We start from the raw sequence: 20,987 nt of genomic DNA, 5'->3' as shown, positions 1-20,987 counted from the left end.
TACTACGACCATTCATCCCATAATATGTGCTACTTCAGACCTGTGTTACATAACCACAGTCACAGATTTGAGTCCATCAGTTTTAGTTTTACTGGTGTTTGCGGATGATACTTTGTGCATTAACTCACAATGACTTCATAGGTGTTCATAGCTGCCTCTGACCAAACAGGGGCTGGAAGTGAAATTTTATTTGAAGCCTCCTTACCCCATCTCTAATCATCGCAAATGCATCATACAAACAAAATGAACTGATCGATCGATCAGTCAATTGTGCTGCTGCCATTTAATGAATAGGAGCATGAACATTACAGACATCTCAAACAAATGTCATTGCTTGGGTATTGACTTGTCACAAATTTGGCACAATGATCCCTGTTTTAAGTAAAAAAACAAAACAAAAAAAACCTAAATAAAAACAGAAACAGGTCAGAGGCCTTGAGAGGGGTTGGACTCTCTTCCACGCTGAAGTTGCCCGCGGTGAGAGGTGCAGAGCAGGTGTAGGCATACCAATTGCCCCCCCGGCTCAGCGCTTGTACGTTGGGGTTTACCCCAGTGGGCGAGAGGGTAGCCTTCCTCCACCTTCGAGCAGTGGGATGGGTCCTGATTGTGGTTTGTGCTTGTGTACCAAACAGCAGTGCAGAGTACCCACCCTCGTTCTACTGAGGGGGATCAATCCTCATGTGGTCAATGACAGTGAGACCTGGAGGGATGTGATTGGGAAGAATGGCCCCCCGTTATGAACCCGAGCGGTGCTTTGTTATTGGACTTCTGTGCTCGTCACTGATTGTCCATAACAAACACCGTGTTCAAACTTATGGGTGTCCATATGTGCACTTGGCACCAGGACACCCTAGGGCACAGTTCGATAACTGACTTTGTAGTCGAGTGTTTTGGACACTTGAGTGAAGAGAGGGGTGGAAGTGTCAACTGATCACTGATCTGGTGTGTTGGTGCCGATGGTGGGGGGGGATTCCGGTCAGACACGGAAGGCCTAAACGCATCGTGAGGGTCTGCTGGGAACATCTGGCAGAGTCCCCTATCAGAAGAAGTTTCAACCCCCACCTCCAGTAGAATTTCTCCCACATTCTGAGGGAGGCAGGGAACATTGAGTCTTATTAGACCATACCCTCTGCCTTCATTGTTGAGGCGGCTGATAGAAACTGTGGCAGTAAGGTGGTCGCTGCCTGTCATGGCAACAATCCCCGAACCCACTGGTGGACATCAGTGATAAGGGATGCCGTAAAGCTGAAGAAGGGGTCCTATTGGGCCTTTTGGGGCTGTGGGACTCCAGAGACAGCTGACAGGTACCAACTGGCCAAGCGCCGTGCAGCTTTGGCGGTCGCCGAGGCAAAAACCCGGGTGTGTGGGGAATTCTGTGAGGCTATGGAAAACTACTTCCAGATGGCCTCAAGGAAATTCTGGTCCACAATCTGATGTATCAGGCAGGGAAAGCAGCGCACCAACAACACTGTGTGCAGTGGAGATGGCGTGCTACTGACCTCAACTCGGGATGCCATGAACCAGAGGGCAGATAACTTTGAAGACCCCCTCAATTCCAGTGACACGTCTTTCTCTGAGGAAGCGGAGTCTGAAAACCCAAAATTGCTGAAGAAGAGCAAAACAGAAATTGGACCGACGCAACTTTCAGGATTGGCGTCCATGTCAATACAAAAAGATTTATTATTGGATATGAACTGTGAAGACAAACTCTACAAGCAATTTATGAATGTCTTTCTGAGGAAAAAAGAACGGACTTTGTACTGAAACAACTTTGGGACAGCTGTTTTGGGTGAGTTCATATTTTTTTGTGATTTTATGTCATTCATATTCAATCGTCATGTTTGGTTGGGTTTGGTTGTTTGTGGGTTTTGTTCATGTTTCTGACTCGGTTTGCAAAATTTATTTTGTTCAAATTTAGTATGGTTGACACATATACTTGTCAAATTGAATATGTCGGGAGATTAAAATGGGCACTTATGTTTGACTTAAATCATTGTTTAGTTTTCGCAAACATTTGCAATGGGGGTCCTTGGAAAGTTTGCTTTCCAAAAAGAGGTCCCTGACTCCAAATAGTGAGAAAACCACAGGTAAAAACAATGCAGCGGATGCTGCTCTAAAGACTAGTTCTGCTTTAGCTGTGGGAGTTATAGGCCTCTTTATCATTTATGTCACTCACATACAGTACAAATGCACACGGACACACACACACACACACACACACACACACACACACGCAAACAGGCACAGGTCCATTGTTTTTTGTTGTGCGTGAAAGGAGAAGGGCTTCCGTTGTCATGACGATGATCAGGCAGAATGGCGGGCTAATGTGTTTGGGACAGGAAGCAGTATAATAAGGCCTGCTTTGAGGGGGTGCACGTATGCACACAAATGCATACATACACTTAGACAAACACACAAATATTTGAGTATAAATCTCTTATGTATAATGAAAACATTTTTAACCAGTTGAGTGAGGACCAGGCAATGGCTTTGAGGTTTACATTTAACCTTTGTCCAGTATTAGATCTCTGTTTCTATTCCTTGTAAGTAAAACAATTACTCTTTACTCCTAACAAGTAATCTCTTTATAACTGCCTGCCCTATAAATATTGAAAACGGTTTCATTAACATTTGTCTAAATTTCATTTGTCATATGCACTACAGGTGACAGATGCCTTTCCTGGTCAAGAGCTGATCAGAGAAAGAATGCAAATTTGGTCTGCATTCATAGACTTGAAATGCAACCCAGAATGCTCTTATGAACAAGAAACCTGAATCCGGGACCAAGACGGGGAACAACAAATTAATCTCTGGTAAAGTCAGTTGTGTTACATCTGTGAATGACAAGTAGTGAATGGAACCAACCCAGTTTATTTACTCAACTGAACATATTTCTCCACTGTTTGGTGGTACAGTGATCCCTCCTAATTCGCGGTCTCAGATATCGCGATCTCAGTACTTTGCGGGTTTTTCCAGGAAAAATTAAACATATTTCTAAATAAAAAATAATTTAAAAAATGCGCAAAAATAAAAAAAAATGAAAAAAAGCAAAAAAGTACTTTATACAGGCCTGTATTCATCGAATAACTAAGTAATATTAGTTAATAACTATGTTAAGAATTCTTCAAGCATTAAGAGTTTGTGACTTTTTTTTATCCTATTTAGAAATGCATGCTTTTAATTTGTTGGGTCGCGTTGAATTTCCGTTTACTGTTTTACGTTCTCTGTGCGTCATTCGGCTCGTTACAGTGACGTAGGGAATGACAACATGAACTCATATTTATAGTCTATTATCATTTATGTTAACGTACGCTACTGCCTATGTTTAGTAAGCGATGAGTGTTTATTCTGTTTATGTGTTCGTTTTTGTAGAGATTGCACTTTATAGTTTGTAGTTGTTGTTAGTTGTTGTGAACCCGCTAATGTCGGCTAAAAATACAGTAAATTCATAGATTAAGTTTTTATATGTTAGTTGACTGACTTTAAGATTGTTGTTGATTTATTATTCAACGGATACTACATGATACACCATACATGAGCCAAAATAAATGTGAAGTTCAATGTGATGACTTGCGTACTCTTTCACCGGAGTCTTGGTGCAGATAACCAGTCCTGAGAACAAACTATTCTCAACAAACTAAGTAATATTAGTTATTTTAATGAATATACAATAATGCTAATAATGTTAAAAAGGATAATGTAATGTTCAATAATAGGAGAAAGGAAATAAAATACGCAAAAAATACTAAAAAAAAAGGATTGTTTATGGTTACTGCGGCTATATTTGGGCGTACATAGAAATCTAGGAACTGATACCCTACTTTGGAAAAACAAGACCAATGACCACAAGGGAAAGACACTGCACAGATAAGAGTGGCCATCAAGGGTCAATTTTTTGACCCAAATTGTTTCCCATCATCTGCTTATGATTTAACATATGAATATAATTGAATCATCTCATTTTAACAAATAATGATGGGATTTTCTATGTATAATATATATATATATATATATATATATATATATATATATATATATATATATGTGTGTGTGTATATATATATATATATATATATATATATATATATATATATATATATATATGTGTGTGTGTATATATATATATATATATATATATATATATATATATATATATGTGTGTGTGTGTATATATATATATATATATATATATATATATATATATATATATATATATGTGTGTGTGTATATATATATATATATATATATATATATATATATATGTATATATATATATATATATGTATATATATATATATATATATGTATATGTATATATATATATATATATATATATATATATATATATATATATATATATATATATATATATATATGTATATATATATATATATATATATATATATATATATATATGATCTTTTGCCACGGATAAACCGCACCGGACTATAAGCCGTACGTCAGAACATCAGATATTTATGCAAAAAGATGGTATATGAAAGTTTTAATGTTTTTTGTATATATTTTTTTAAATCGGCTAACAACTGCAACATCCTCACTTTAACAGCATTATGTCTCCCATTGTTTAATTGATAGAATAATTTAGTGAACATTGCACACACTGCACATAAATAATATATACAATCATAATATTAGAAATACAAACATATATACTGTATATCAAATGCAAACTTTTATACAAGATCTTTATGCCGTCCTCACTCCAAAGTGTTGGGTCTGCTTTATTTGAACAATGGTCATTGACCATTACCCTCTTGAGGTCACTGTAAAACTAGAAAAATAAAACATGTAATCAGCTAATGATACATAGCACCTCTCGAGCTAACAAACAAGTTGCACAATGAAAAAATACTCTTATTTCCAATGTCTCTAACGATAAACAAAACAGATAACCAGTGTAATAATTTTGACAACTTGTGTACTTACGGACAATTCTCGTCCAAGGCAAAACAAAATAAGATCAGCAATCCTCGAACATTAACCTGTCGTCTTTGTGTGCTGCCACATTGGATAACTCTCATTGACTGAGAAAAACAATATTTCAAAGTAACCAGAAGAGGGTGTTCTAAGTCTTTGTACAGATCTAAAACAACAAAGGTGGTACTACACTTCTGAAGGGCAGAATAATCTAATTCAATTTAAACATTTTTTTTTTTAAATTTTGATAACATATTTTAAAACTCTTTTTGAGCACAGCCATTGATTAAAATCTTTGCAGTTCTATTTCACAGTTGTTCCATAAACTGACTCCTTGAGCAGATACACACATTTGCTTGACCACTCAAATAATGAGGAAAAAGTCGCGGCTTATAGTCCGAAAAATACGGTATGTGGGGCTGGCTGCTTTAAAAACCACATCACAAACGTATGGACGGGGCTTTCTGTCGCTGTTGTACTTTTTGTCCACTTTTTTATAGCGCGAGGAGAGGGGAGGGAAGTGGAGCGAGCTTGCTGTTCACTTTACGGTAGATCCAGAAAGAAGAGCATTGCTGAGAACTTTCACTTTTCTGGGATGTGACAGAGCCAATATTTTCACCGACAGCAACTTTATTCTTTGCAGCAATACTTGCCTGCCCAAAAAATTAAAGTTTCAATGTCGCAATCAAGTGGCCGAGACCGTGCTAAATATTGTGCTGACAATGCTGCGCTATTGTTAGCTTAGCACAGTAACTATGGTTCAACAGCTGTTAAGTGAAGCAAACGCTGCACATACAAGTTGTCCCAAGTTCTCGCTTTAGCCTTTCGACAAGCCAGGTGAGGGCTCTTGCTTGGCTCTATTTCAATTTGAAAGCTCAGCTGGCCGTGTTGGATCACTCCTGGAGACCGCAAAGCGGCCGCCATGATTCATTCCTGCCCCCTGCGTGAGCCGTTGAATGTTCCCGAAGTTGTTTGGCGGTGGCGACTCGAAACACGGAAAAAGTAAAAAAAAAATAACTTCACGCGAAAGGCAAAATTTCGCTTCTCGTGACCGCGCGCGGCCATTTGCGTCGCTCCATTCGCGTCCATCGCGTCGCCGGGGGTTGGGGACCACTGCTGTAGATGATCACGTCACATTGCTTGGCCAATCAGTGCTGTGGGGAATTTATTCCGCTCAATAGTCAATGTGTGACTTTTGTGATAGTACCTCGTGTGATTTCTTTCTTAGTATTTTAATCCATATATATATATATATATATATATATATATATATATATATATATATATATATATATATATATATATATATATATATATAATTTTGATTAATATTATTATTATTATTTCACGATCTGTATATCAGTGGTGGGCTTTTTATTTATAAAATTCTTCTCCATATTCTGTTCTTTTCGTGTCATATTTGATCCATTTGGTTAAGCTCCTTCGAATGTTGTTGTTTTAAGTTTTTAAGTTTTTTTAAGAGTTTTTAGCCAATTAGAATTCAGCTAACTGTCACCAGGCTGTATGTAATCTGTCATGCAAAAAGGAAAGTTGTCAGATAAATACGTATATGACATGGATTCACATGTGTCACGGAACATGATGGGAGTCAGCCTCCTATCTGCTTGATTTGCAATGCTAAGTTGAGGAACTCTAGCCTAGCACAGGCAAAACTAAAATAACACTTCTTGAAGCTACATGGAGATGGGGAATACCACAAACGCAACGCTTGCTGAATTTAAGGTAAAGAGAGCCAGATTTGATGAAAAGGCCACTCTGCCTGCTCTTGGATTTGTACTCATTAACAAACTGATCCTCACAGCATCATAGGAAGTTGCTTACCTGATTGCAAAGCATGGAAATTCACACACCATTGGTGAAACACTCATAAAACCAGTTGCTTTAAAGATGGCAAATCTGATACTCGGAACAGCAGCTGGAAGTAAATTATCCTACATCCCTCTTTCAAATGACACCATCAGCGACAGAATAGAGGACATGAGTAAACACATCTTGGTTCAAGTCGTCACAGATCTGACTTTTAGTCGCAGATCTGCAAAATTCAGCCTTAAACTTGATGAAAAATCATGTTTTATTTTTCACGAAAGATGGATTTGGTTAATGCGTATATGAAACTAGCACCTTCAGCAAGGTCAAGAACCATATATATATATATATATATATATATATATATATATATGTATGTATGTATGTATGTATATGTAAATCATACATATATATACACACATGGACAAAATTGTTGGTACCCCTCAGTTAAAGAAGGAAAAACCCACAATTCTCACTGAAATCACTTGAAACTTACAAAAGTAACAAATAAAAAATTTTTGAAAATTAAATAATCAAAATCAGCCATCACTTTTGAATTGCTGATTAACATAATTATTTAAAAAAACAAACTAATGAAACAGGCCTGGACAAAAATGATGGTACCCATAACTTAATATTTTGTTGCACAACCTTTTGAGGCAATCATTGGAATTAAGCAATTTCTGTATTTGTCAATGAGCGTTCTGCAGCTGTCACCAGGTATTTTGGCCCACTCCTCATGAGCAAACTGCTCCAGTTGTCTCAGGTTTGATGGGTGTCTTCTCCAAATGGCATGTTTCAGCTCCTTCCACAGATGTTCAATAGAATTCAGATCTGGGCTCATGGAAGGCCACTTTAGAATAGTCCAACGCTTTTCTGTCAGCCATTCTTGGGTGTTTTTGGCTGTGTGTTTTGGATCGTTGTCCTGTTGGAAGACCCGTGACCTGCGACTGAGACCAAGCTTTCTGACACTAGGCAGCACATTTCTCTCCAGAATGCCTTGATAGTCTACAGATTTCATTTTACCTTGCACACATTCAAGACACCCTGTGCCAGAAGCAGCAAAGCAGCCTCAAAACATTACTGAGCCTCCTCCATGTTTCACCGTAGGGACAGTGTTCTTTTCTTCGTATGCTTGGTTCTTGAGTCTATGAACATAGAGTTGATGTGCCTTACCAAAACGCTTCAGTTTGGTCTCATCTGTCCAAAGGACATTCTCCCAGAAGCTTTGTGGCTTGTCAACATGCATTTTTGCAAATTCCAGTCTCGCTTTTTTATGACTTTTTTTCAACAGTGGTGTCCTCCTTGGTCGTCTCCCATGAAGTCCACTTTGGCTCAAACAACGACGAATGGTGCGATCTGACACTGATGTACCTTGGCCTTGGAGTTCACCTTTAATTTCTTTGGAGGTTGTTCTGGGCTCTTTGGATACAATTCGAACGATCCGTCTCTTCAATTTGTCATAAATTTTTCTCTTTTCTCTGGGGTGCTTTTGAAAACTTTTGGGGACACTCGTGTGTATACACTGTACATCTCAGTGCAAACAGAAAGAGAGCTTGAAGAGGTCAAGAAAAATTGGGAGATATTGAAAAGACTGATCGATTGTGACCGCCGTTTGTTTCGTTGAGTGCAAGCCTTTTCTCTATATCTTATTTCATTTTTCACGTTTGTGTCATTTTAGTTAGTTCATATTCAATTAATAGTAAAGAACTAAAATGATCTTTTTCTTATATTAAACTGAGATTTGGACTGTGGATATTTATTTTAAATTACTAATAATTTTTTAAAGTTTTGAAAGCATCACATATAATACTGACAGGAAAAGTCAGAGAACATGTGTCACATATTTCATTTACAAGTGTTAATGGCTGATGTGGGTTTATTGACGTTTAAAAACTCCGGAAAATAGCCTGGGTAACCCCGTAATGCGTACTTGTGTTCACAAGGGGTATTTATTCGAGAGTCTGCCATCACAGGAAGTGTACGTGTGAAAGTTACGGACCACTAGTAAATGTAGCACATCATCATTTTTCTTTTAGATTTGCTTAGAAGCATGCTAATAGTTAACAAAATTTCACTAAAGCAAGGGCTACTTTTTCAGCATTTAAGGAGATTTCCAATTATGTTGTTATGACAATGACAAAAAGAACTCTGCACAGGTGGTAATGATTCGTGTTAAATGAACAACATCATTTCAAGTTGTGTGTTTATGTCTCGGCCCTGCTACATGTTGAAACTTTTAATGACAGGTGGGGTGGGATTGAGGGGACTAGCTTGTGACTCCAACGATGTCTCCTCATTCGCCTAAAATAAGTTTATGGCATTGTTTGTCAAATATAGTGTGTGTGTGCATGTGTGTGTGTGTGTGGGGGGGGTATGTTTTCGTGCTTGAGAGTGTGTGATTCATACTTGCAGTGTTAATTCAGAAAGATGTCAGGATTATATGTGCTCAAATTCCTGTATGTGTTGTGTGTTCGCACGCGGCCAGTGAGTATGTGTTAATGAACACAAAGTGAAGCCCACTGAAACAAAACTCTGCCTGCCTAAATGAAATATGTGACACATGGTCTCTGACTTTTCCTGTCTTTTACTGAGCCTACAAAGGGAGAAGTCAGTCACTTCAGGAAAGTGGCGTTCGCTTTCTTTCGGGAATTATTCTGTTGCAGTGTTAATCTATGGACCACATCAAACCATGAGTATACAGACGATAAAAGTAACATATAAATTTAGCTGAAAGGATTGTTGCAAATAAATTATAATCAAAGAATCATGGCTTAAATTTAAAAAAAAAAAAATCACACTATTCATCTTTTTAAAACATTTTTAAACCAATATTCATCTGCTTTAAAACTGCAGATGACCTCACTTCAAGGTAAACTATGTCATGGAGAGGATGTGCTGAAGTGTGTGGCCAGCGAGTCCTACAAATAGCGTTCTATCAAAGCAGAGACAAAGGGAATGTGGCAAGAGCAGATGTGGACTTTGGTGCACCAAGCCCACTTCATTCCTAACAGTTGCATGCCATTTAAGACCGGCCAGTGAATGACTACCCACCAATCATCGACGATGTCAGCGCTGACCAGGGGACAAGGTGACCTTTAGCTTTGAGTTAAAAAGTCAGATGATGCTCTGTTGTCATACTGTTTTTGCCAGCTCCCACACCACATCTTCCGCAGCGACCGTGAGTACTCCGCCAACATTGTCATCATCTTTATTACATTCTTCGTAAATTTTCTTATCTAATCAGCACTTTGAATGCAATTTTTTTGGGGCTACTTTACTTTAGGCTAAAATTAATATTAGAAAAAAAACAAAAAAAAACCCAGCAGCCATGTAATACTATTGTTGGTGATGGAAAGTGTTATGTTTTTTGCAAAGATTTGTGAATGAAAGATTGAACACTGGATCAGGTTACTTTCGACAGTAGCTCCAGTAAAAACCAAAGTAGTAATAATGTACATGTGTAATAGCGGAAGTGTTTACTAATATAGTGTTATTTATGTTTCTCACAAACTATGTGAAAAAACCAAGTTCTACACTAACTTATGTGAAAATTACTAACAGAATCAAGTATCAGTGCCACACTATGTTACAATGTAGTGAGATCTTAAATTGTCCATTTCAAGAGGTGGGCACTCTGTAAGCATTGATGGACTGTTCGTCAGTCCATCGCCAACGGACACCCGTTTTGCCGACGGACACCCGTTTTGCCGACGGACCGACAAACAACGGGAATGTTACAAAAAGTGGTGAATTAAAAATGTCAGAATTGCAATATTCATTCATCGCTGTAATCGCGATAGACTTTACATCAGATGTCCCTCAGAACCACCACACCCCTTTTTTCTTATAGAATTTCAATTCAACTGACTTTACCTCTTATATTACTGTATCTTCATTGTACAGACGGCAATCAGCCTGCAGTCAATGTGACAATAGTCACTTTACAGTACTACCGAGCAGTGGAGAAATATGTTCAGTTGAGTGAATAAACTGGGTTGGTTCAATTCACTACTTGTCATTCACAGCTGTAACACAGCTGACTTTAACAGAGAGTTATTTGTAGTTACTCCCTGTCCTGGTTTCAGGTTTCTTTCTAATAAGAGCATTCTGGGATGTGTTTCAAGTAACCAATGAATGCAGAACAAAATTTGTATTCTTTCTCTGATTGGATCTTTAGAGATAGAAGTTTTATAATTCCCTAATTAAAGACGTTTTTTGAGTAAATTCAACCTCAGCAATACTTTGTTTCACTTGTAGTGTATGTGACAGATGCAATTTAGGCAAATGTGAATGAAACCGTCCTCTATAGTTGTAGGGCAGGCGGTTATAGATGAATACCAACATCCACCATTTGAGAGTTATGTAAAGCATGATAATGCCATCCAGTGGACATGATTGCTAGTTGCACTCTTGTCCCCAGCATTAATCATGTTGGTGTGTTATAGCCTACAATTAAACCCCTTGACTGGCTTTGTTTTTGTGTTACACTTATATTATTGTGTTACACTTATATTATTGTGTTATGTTTAGACCAGTGACCTAACGAATGACGGACCAGAAACAAAAAAATTGTCAAATGTCGTCCTCTCGTGGCAGTGGATGCTTGTGCAAGAATACATCTACGGACTGACGATTACAATTTTGTCTGGCTTCAATAAACGATGAAACGACAATCATGGAAAGGGGATGAGGCTCTAACTAATGTCAGTCCAGCAAAAAAAATGTGTGTAAATAAAAAATTCGTAATAACCTGAGCACATTTCAAGATCTCTCAAATAGGGATCCTTTTCTTTCGTTGTACCCATCTACACTAAAATAGTTTATCAAAAAATATGATCTCAACTCTTTCAGTGCCCAGTGTTATTGGAAAAGGCAACTCACTGATCACACATTTCGTAGCTATAAAGAGCAACACTCCCAACAAATGGTCACTTAATTACAACAGTCTGTGACGCTTTGCGACAACGAAAATAACGGACGTGTATGGACCCAACAGACACTGAACACAAAGTAAGAAATGAGGGGGAAGTTTAATAACAAAAGGAGCACGTAACACGCGACCGGGATTAGAGAATAAATCAAATCAAAACCCGAAAGGGGCCAAACGAGGAACGAAAAGCGACAATGACTAAAGGTGTCAGTGTGAGTCCAGTAAGTATCAGCCCCACGAGGGGGAGACGTGACAGGTCATGACACAGTCCTCAATAAGGTTAAAATTAAGTGGCGCGCTGGCAATGAATGTGATCACTCTACTCATGAAAGAAAAAAAACAGTCACTGGCAGACAATTAGTATTTTACATGACAAGAATTATTGTTGCTGGCAATCATTCATATCATTTAACCACCCTTTTTTATTTATTTATATTTTTATTTATTTATAATTAGGCATAATGAATACAGTGGGCCCCCGTGTTAGGGAGATTAATCCGTTCCACGGTTGGGCTTGTAAAACATCAAAATTTTACCCACATATTAAAAATTGGTACCAAAATAGTATAGTAAGTGCAACTTATATACAATATACATGTATACAATCAGAAAAAAAATATAATAAATAAAATAAATAAAAAAATAAATTAAAAAGAAATTAAAATAAAAAAAATTAAAATAAATTAAAATAAATAAAAAATTATATATAGGATTTAATTACCTTTGTGGCGCTTGTTAGGCCCAGATTCCCTTTTTTCACGCCTGACGAAATGTTAATCATTAGTCTGTTGGTGTATTTTTGCCGGACAGTCCACCACTATTGGAAGGCAAAATTTGGCTATTTTTTTTCTTTATCCGGTCTTCTTCTGTCTGCACTCATTCTAATTATGTCTTCTGTTTTAGTACTTGCACTTAAATGTAACACCATGTATGTGGTTCTCCAGGTACACTGCAATTGAAACAAAACCCAATAATGTAAGTGTAACACGAAAACAAAGCCAGCTAAGGGGTTTAAGCCTTGGCTATAATACATCTTCATGTTTAATACAAGAGATGAGAGTGCAATTTGCAATCATGTCCACTGGATGGCATGGCCATGCTTTACATGACTGTCAAATGGTGGATGTCGGTTCTCATTTATACCTGCCCACTATACAAGTGAAACAATGCATTGCTTAAGTTGAATTTACTAAAAACATATTTAATTATGGAATTAATAAACGTAACATTGAATTACCTAGCCAAGGGAATGAGAGAGAGAAAAATGTGAATTTGTTTGCATTCATTGGTTACTTGAAATGCATCCCAGAATGCATCCCAGAATGCTCTTATCAACAAGAAACCTGAAACCAGGACTAAAAAAAGGGAGCAACTACAAATAAACTCATGGTAAAGTCAGCTGTGTTATATGGCAAGTCATAAATTGAACCAACCCTGTTTATTCACTTAACTGAACATATTTCTCCACTGCTTGCTGGAACTGTAAAATGACCATTGTCACAGTGACTGCAGGCAGTTTGTACTATTAAGATGCAGTAATATAGCAGATAAACACCACAGTGACTGCAGGCAGTTTGTACTATTAAGATGCAGTAATATAGCAGATAAACATCCAAGTCAGTTGAATTACATTATATTTCAGCAAGCAAGAATGGGCGTGGCAGGCTCATGGACATCTGATGTAAAGTCTATCCCAACGATTACAACGATGGATGAAAATTGCAATCCCGACTTTTAATTCCGATTTTTAATTCGCCATTTTTTGAGCGTTAACGTCATTCATCGGCAAAACTGGCGTCTGTCGGCGCCGTACTGACGGACAGTCTGTCAGTGCTGATGAAGTGCTCACCACTGTGAAAGTCAGCTGTCACTGTCTTCGCTAAGACCCAAAAAAGTAGCATGAAGTAACAGACATACTTTGTGTGTCTTCAGATGTCTCGCTTTTTGGATATGAAGGACTTTGGAGATGCTGCCCGATATCTTCGTCTTACCAATCTTGAACAACTGGCAGCCATAGCCCAGGCCTTTGATGGTAATGGAATGCTACCACAGACACTTTGCAGTGTTTAAAAAAAAGAAAAAAACCTTTTCTTCTTTCTGACAGCCGCCACGGAGATAGTCAGTGATAATAAATATGAAAACTACAAAAAACTTCCTCACAACTATGACTTCTAAAGTAACGTCTGGTGACATCTATACATTTTACAAGATCACTAACATGTTCAACTACAACATCAGACTACACCAAAATACTCTGATTAGGCTGGCACCTAATCTCAGCCCGCATGATGTGACTGCTGCTGTGGGGGCACAGGAACCTGGCTGCTACCAACAGGGCTGCATCATGGCCTCCCTTCACCCACCCTCCTTCCTCTCTGCCATCTACATGCTGTTTGAGCCCTCGTTGGGGCATGACCAAATACTCTTTTTTTTTTTTTTTCTCTCCTTCTTCACCCTCATGTATCGTTTCTCTCCTAGGGTTTTGGAGCACCCTGCGTGGTGCATCCTGACAGGCCTTGCCATTTGTCCGCCCCTGTCAGTCAATTGTATTGTACAGTATCCCCTCGTCTTTTGCAGTTCATGGGGACCAGAATCCCCCTACTCCACAATAAGTGAAAAACCGTGACGTATCATCACCCCCCCTCCCTCCACCCCCTCTGAATTTCTTGAATTAGACAAGTATTTACACTTTATACTTTACATATTCAAGACAAATATTACCGGGTATTGTCCATTGTCCATTGTCCATGGCAAGTGCATTTATAGTTAACTTGTCTGTTTGGCATGCAGGGAACCTTCACAGCACGTCTCTCCGCAATAATAAAAAAAAAAATAAATAAAAATAATCCGCGATGCACTGAGGCGCAAAGTTGCGAGGGATCACTGTGTATTTTTTGGACGGTTCGAGCTTGTTAATTCAAAATTTTTGTTGCCTTGTTGCTTTCCTTTTATTATAATGGCAAACTTGTTACAACAAAGGCCATTTAAACTGTCAAAGCCACCGCCAGCCTCTCAGATTTCCCTCTACATGTCCACTTCCCAATAAAATGACAATATCTACCTGTGTGACTCTCAAATACCACTGCTAGCTACATCGATTGCTGAGGCACTACAGTAGTATCACATAAACAGCTGATTACATTAACATTTACAAGTAGGCAAACTATTGGTTATAAAACTGCACTAAGAAAATTGCTACTTCTAATGAAGAAATAACTATAACCACCACAGGACATACTCAATTGTGTGATTGGGTGCGTGAATGGTTGTTCGTTCGTCCCTACAGTATGTGCGCTGCGATTGGCTGGCAACCAATTCAGGGTTTCCCCTGCCTACTGACCATAGTCAGCGAGGATAGGCACTTGCAGGCCTGCGACCCTAGTGATGATAAGCGGCTCTAGAAAATGGATGGATGGATAACCACTACCAGTCAGGATGACAAAAACAGCTACTTTAAGAAAATACAGTAAATGTAAACAACAACTTTTCAACCCTGCCTCCAAAATAATCAGAAACATTAACTACAAACTGCACAACAACAACATAATTCTGCGTGTTGTGCAGGCACAAAGCGGGTTTGGATGCCTGATGACGTAGAAGCATACATTGAAGTGGAGGTGAGAGAAAGAAATGGAGACAAAACTACTGTGGAGACAAAAGATGGACGGGTGAGTTACCTCAAATATTTTAATACATTTAAATAGGACAATAATCTTCATCATCATCATCATCATATTAATAATCAATAATGATAAATAATCTGGTATGCATATTAAGTATTTCCAGCTTCGGACCTCTGTCAAACGGAAATTCTCGAACCCAGAAAATAACGTATGCATTAAATTTCATATTCATATTACATCAACAATCGATCCCTTTCAATGGATTTTCCGGTAACCGGAAGCCATACAGAAGCCCATAGTAGCACAAACCCAGGAGGTTCCCGCTCGATACTACCGAATAACTGTGTCCGCTGCTCCTTTTTTCAAATTTCTATCATCAGATCCAAAACAGCAACATGTAAGTGACTCTTTAATGTTATGAGTTTGGCTGTAAATACGAAAGATTTTAATCATTAGACATTTACGTCGTGTAGATCATGGCATCCATGAGAAAAATAACTGATGAAGAAGATGATGTGCCCAATTCAACTCCTGATCAAAAGCCACTGTCCAGCAAGGAAATGATGAAGATGGCATCAAAAATCCTTCTGTATGCACAAGAATCACCAGAAATCAGCGATGATCAATGGGACAGTTACTTGCAATTAGCAACGCAACTGTAAGATACGCAGGCAAGACGGTCTTAGACAGTTCCAAGACAGTCAAAACTCAACATTAAAAATACAGTACAGTATACAATACTGTAATTAAGTACAGTACAGTACTGTCCTGTATTGGCGTTATTTTATAAACAGTATAGTATTTGATCCATGTTTTTGCATTTTTCAGTATTGTGTTCCTGTACCACCATACATCTTCTGAATAAGAGTGTGTTAGACCACAGCAGTGTTTAAAACAGACATACTGTACATGTAAAACAGACATAAAAATCAGCATAGCAGCATGGTAATATCAGTGCAGGGAAATAGGACACTGGCATGTTCATGGCAATTCCTATGATAAAATCAGCCTTGCTTTAAAAACAAACTAATTCTGATGATACACAAGAAGAATAAAATATACAGGAGCACAGAATATTGTGTGTGTTTTTTTTCTCCTTAACTTAATCCTCAGAGGACTCCATCCTATTGATTTTTCTTCAATAGAAGCTAATTTAGAAGCTAATCTAAATCTGTTGCTTTTACAACGACACATTCTGAAGCGTCTACCCGAGGGTAAAATCTCATATTCAGAATGTAAAATATGATGAGAAATCAGCCAGGATTTTTTTTTTGCCAGACTAAGACAAATTTCTCAAATATCCTCTGTAGTGATGATGAATCTTTACTCCCAATATACCTTACATGACTGTTTTTACCATTTCTATTATTTTCGTTTTAAGCTGGACAAAGTACTGAACCAAGCGCCTATGCCATAGCTTATGATGCTACCTAGAACAGCATCATAAAAGGTGGCCATAACTCCCATGCTTACCCCAAAGAATCTGAGCCTACGGAGGGAGTGCAACCTTTGTGCCAGTTTAGCACATAAGTAGTCAACATGGACATTCCACTTTAGCATATTGTTCATTTGGACTCCGAGGTACTTATATGAAGTTATCTGCTCGATATGTATAACCCCAGAACCACCAGTTCATGTGCACAAACACATTTAGGATCACATTTAGAATCATATGTTTAGTTTTGACAGGATTTAAAATAATGTAGCTGTTTTTCGACCACTTTATCTCTCTATCTCGACCAGTCTATCTCCTTGAGGTAACCCACAGGGCTTTTATTGCCAGAGAGAAGACTAAGAATTACAGTATCATCAGGAAATTTAAAACTGTAGTTGTTTGGCAGTCTACTGCAATCATTGGTGTAAATAGTCAAAAGAAAAGGTGATCTCACGCTCCCTTGTGGTAAACCCGTGCTGCACCTTCTTGAACAAGAAATAATTTAATTTACTATTATCTGTTGGCATCTTTTAGTTAGCAGCAAATAAAACCACCTGACAATTTAAGGATTGACATTCATGGTGACTAATGTTTTGGCAAGCAACTGAGGGCACAAGTGTCAAAAGCAGCTCTGAAATCAGTGAAGAGAACATGAGCGTACGCTTTTGGTTCCTATAAGTGTTTGCTGATAAGATGAGTGATGCCAGCAACCGCATCCCCGGTACTGTACCCAGGCCTGTACTCAAATTGTAATGGGTCAAAACGGATAGCAACCATCGACTTCAGTTCATTTACAATAATTCTTTCTTAACACTTCATAACTACGCAGGTCAAAGCAATAGGTCTGTAGTCCTTATTTGTGGAAGGACATGCAACTTTAGTAACAGGTATGATTAGTGACTTTTTCCAGATCTTGGGTACCATGTAATTGTCCATAGACTGCTGGAATATGGGGCACCAAGCAGCTGTAAATTCCACTGAGCACGTTTATAGAAGCTTGGCTGGCAAACCATCAGGCCTTATTGATATTTTGTTACACACCTTACTAAAAACTTCGTAACGTGTTGAGGATTTATGTGAATTCCATGTGTTGGATTCATTGTACCTGAAAAGTTGTCCATGTTAAAATTGACTGGCTCTGGCCTTGAAGCGTTTGAGTCCTGTTGAAGGAAAAAGTAATTTGTGGCAATTTGATTACTCATGATGTTCATATTGGTAATTTGTTTCATGAAGTCCTACAATACTGCAGTTTTTGTTCAATAAACAGGTTTTGGACAATATATTTTTGGATTTTATTCCTTGTGTAATTACACATGTACACATTTTGTTCACATACTTGCCTGTACTCGCAGGACATGTACTGTCGTTTCCCACATTTTGTTATCAGAAAAGATTGGGCAATGCAAATACAATTGCTTACTAGAGAATACTTTCTCTAAATATGGCCGATTAGCCATATTTTAGTTTACATCTGTACTGCCTTGTCAAGTAGAAGTGATATTTCATGTACACAAACATCCACAGAAACCCTATACAAATCTTTATCTTCAACTCTGTTAGCTCCTACCAGTCTGTCCACATGACATACCAGTCAGCCTGGTTGCACCATTAAATTCGGTTGCCTTGTGCTTGTGCAGGTGTAATGACAGCAAGGAAAGCTTCTGGAAAGCAGCTGTGATAAATAAAGCAAACACAATTGATAGCAACATCAGGTTGCCTGGTTTCATATTTGAACAATATTTTTTTTTAAAGTCGAGTTGTCAGAGTGAAATTACATTTATTTGTACTTAATTGTTGTTTCAGTTCGTCATTGTCAAGGGGGACGACTTGCAACCCACCAACCCACCCAAGTTTGACATGATGGAGGACATTGCTATGTTGACACATCTCAATGAGGCCTCGGTGCTCTTCAACCTCAGGCGCAGATACAGCATGTGGATGATCTATGTATGATAATAATAATAAACTAATATTAATATGAACCAAAATAATAACATAAATTATTATAATGATAACAGTATTATAACCTCCCATTTTTCCACGAGCTTACACACCTGATTCAAATGATCAGATTCATCATCAGGTTTCTGCCGAGCTTGCTGATGACTTAATCATTTGAATCAGGTGTGTCGGGGAAAGAAACAGAGAAAGCATGCAGGTTACCGACTCATGAGGACCGGATTTGGACACCCCTGTCTTAACCACTTAGCTTCATGCAGATTATGGGCATACTGGAGCCTAAAGTGTTACATTTATTTACCATGCATTTTTTGGATGAAAAGAATTTGTGTTTCCCAATGAATGCCAATGTTTTCTAGGGGTTGAACTGTCTGGGTCTCAGCGTCTTGCCAGGAGTGAGATGGGCTTGAGATGGACCCTGACAGGGTCACCCATTGCAAACCCATGGCTAGGTGAGGGACTAGACTAAAAATGGCTCATGGACCCATATCACAAATTACAATACTGGACACAAATTTCCCCTGCTCGGACATGAGTCAATGGAGCCCCCATCTGGAACCGGGCCTGGAAGTGGCTGGCAAGCACCTGGTGGCTGGACCTGTGTTCATGGTGCCCAGCTGGATGCAATTTGAATAGGTACTGTGGGTCCCACTTCTCCTAAGGTCACCATCTGTGGGAGGGGTCGTAGGGCTCAGGTGCAATGTGAACTATGCGGCGACCAGAGGTGTGGACCATAGTGATTTGATCACCAGTTTCACAAGATAGCTCTTGGAACAACACTTCTGGGTTCATCATGGATTGTCTATAACGAACACCATTATCAAACATAAGGGTGTCCTTGTGTGCACTTGGCAGCAGGACAACTGAGGATGCAGTTCAATGATCAAGAGTTAATGGTCACGTCATCAGATTTATGGCCGCCTGTTTTGGACACTCAGATGAAGAAACGGGCAGAGCAATCAACTGTTCACCATCTGGTGTATTGGCTTCTATGGTGGGGGAGGATGCCGGTCAAACCTGGCAAACCCAAATATATCATGAGGGTCTGGCAGAGTTCCGTCAGAGGGAGTTTCAATTCCCACTGACAAAATTTCTCCCATGTCCCTGTGGTGGCAGGGGACAATAAATACAAGTGAACTGTTTCACTCAAAATTGAGCTGCTACTCCTCTGCATTTAGAGGAGCCATTTGAGGTGGCTCAGGCATCTGGTTAGGGTGCATCTTGGAAGCCTTCATGGGGAGGGGCTCTGGGCATGTCCCAAAAAGATCAGTCCCCAGGGATGACCCAGGACATGCTTGTGGATCCCCCCAGAGGGGATGGACATAGTGGCAGGTGAGAGGGATTTTTGAGCTTTAATGCTGAAGCGTAGACATGTGGAGAACTAACCTGCAACCTCTAAACCTGTTAACAGACAAGCTGTTAACCAGTCAGCTTTAGTGCCGCCCAATAATAATAATAATGCTAATGATAATAATGATATATTGGACAGCACTGTGGCTGACAGGTTAGCATGTCCACCTAACAGGTGGAAAGTCCAGAGTACTCCGGTTTCCTCTCTCATTACAAAAATACGTTAACTGACCACTCTAAATTGTTCTTAAGTATGATTATGAGTGTGAATGTTGGTTTGTCTATGTGTGCTTGCGATTGGCTAGAAATCAATTTTGGGTGTATTCCATCAACAGCCGTAGGATGGTGGGGATATGCTCCAGCATGCCCGTGATGATCGTTCGACTAATCGGCTTAGAAATGAATGGGTGGATGAAACCAATAATAATTATCCAAGTCATAATATGAGTAAAATGTTGTAATCATCATGAGCATATTAATTATTGTGTTGGTGTTCCTCTGTGTCTATGTCAGACCTACTCTGGCTTGTTCTGTGTGACGATAAATCCTTACAAATGGCTGCCAGTCTACTCAGACCAAGTGGTGATGACTTACAAAGGAAGACGGCGTACAGAAATGCCACCCCACATTTACGCCATCGCGGACAACGCCTACTGTGAAATGTTGCAAAGTGAGTTATCTTTTTTGTTTTTTCTTTTGCATCCCTTCTGAAGCCTCTTATCCATCTATGCAATTAGCAACGCAATTAGCAATATTATTACAGTAAGCAATCAGCTACAATAGGCATTCTTCCATGATGCATAAGTCAAAGATCCATCTTAACCACATTAGACAATAAGACATTTAGACAGTTATACAAATCTTCTAAAAAAAAAAAAAAGCACCTTCTAAAAAAAAAAATAAAATAAAATGAAGAGTTTCA

General features: G+C 38.7%; 1 protein-coding gene across 1 annotated transcript in view; it reads left to right on the top strand.

Moving 5' to 3' along the window:
- LOC148426872 (myosin-7B-like) overlaps positions 1-20,987 on the top strand; it is a 94,536-nt gene that overhangs the window by 1,568 nt on the left and 71,981 nt on the right. The window contains exons 3-6 of the mRNA XM_088409000.1: positions 13,631-13,730; positions 15,263-15,366; positions 18,560-18,703; positions 20,579-20,735. Coding sequence (XP_088265126.1) covers positions 13,631-13,730; positions 15,263-15,366; positions 18,560-18,703; positions 20,579-20,735 — 505 coding nt within the window. The remainder of the gene's footprint in view (positions 1-13,630; positions 13,731-15,262; positions 15,367-18,559; positions 18,704-20,578; positions 20,736-20,987) is intronic.

The sequence above is a fragment of the Hippichthys cyanospilos genome, chromosome 2, assembly GCF_059441005.1.
Source record: "Hippichthys cyanospilos isolate Australia breed blue-spotted pipefish chromosome 2, RoL_Hcya_1.0, whole genome shotgun sequence".
Classification (NCBI taxonomy): Eukaryota; Metazoa; Chordata; class Actinopteri; order Syngnathiformes; family Syngnathidae; genus Hippichthys; species Hippichthys cyanospilos.
The sequence above is the reverse complement of the archived record's forward strand: the minus strand, read 5'-3'. Positions and strand labels throughout refer to the sequence as shown.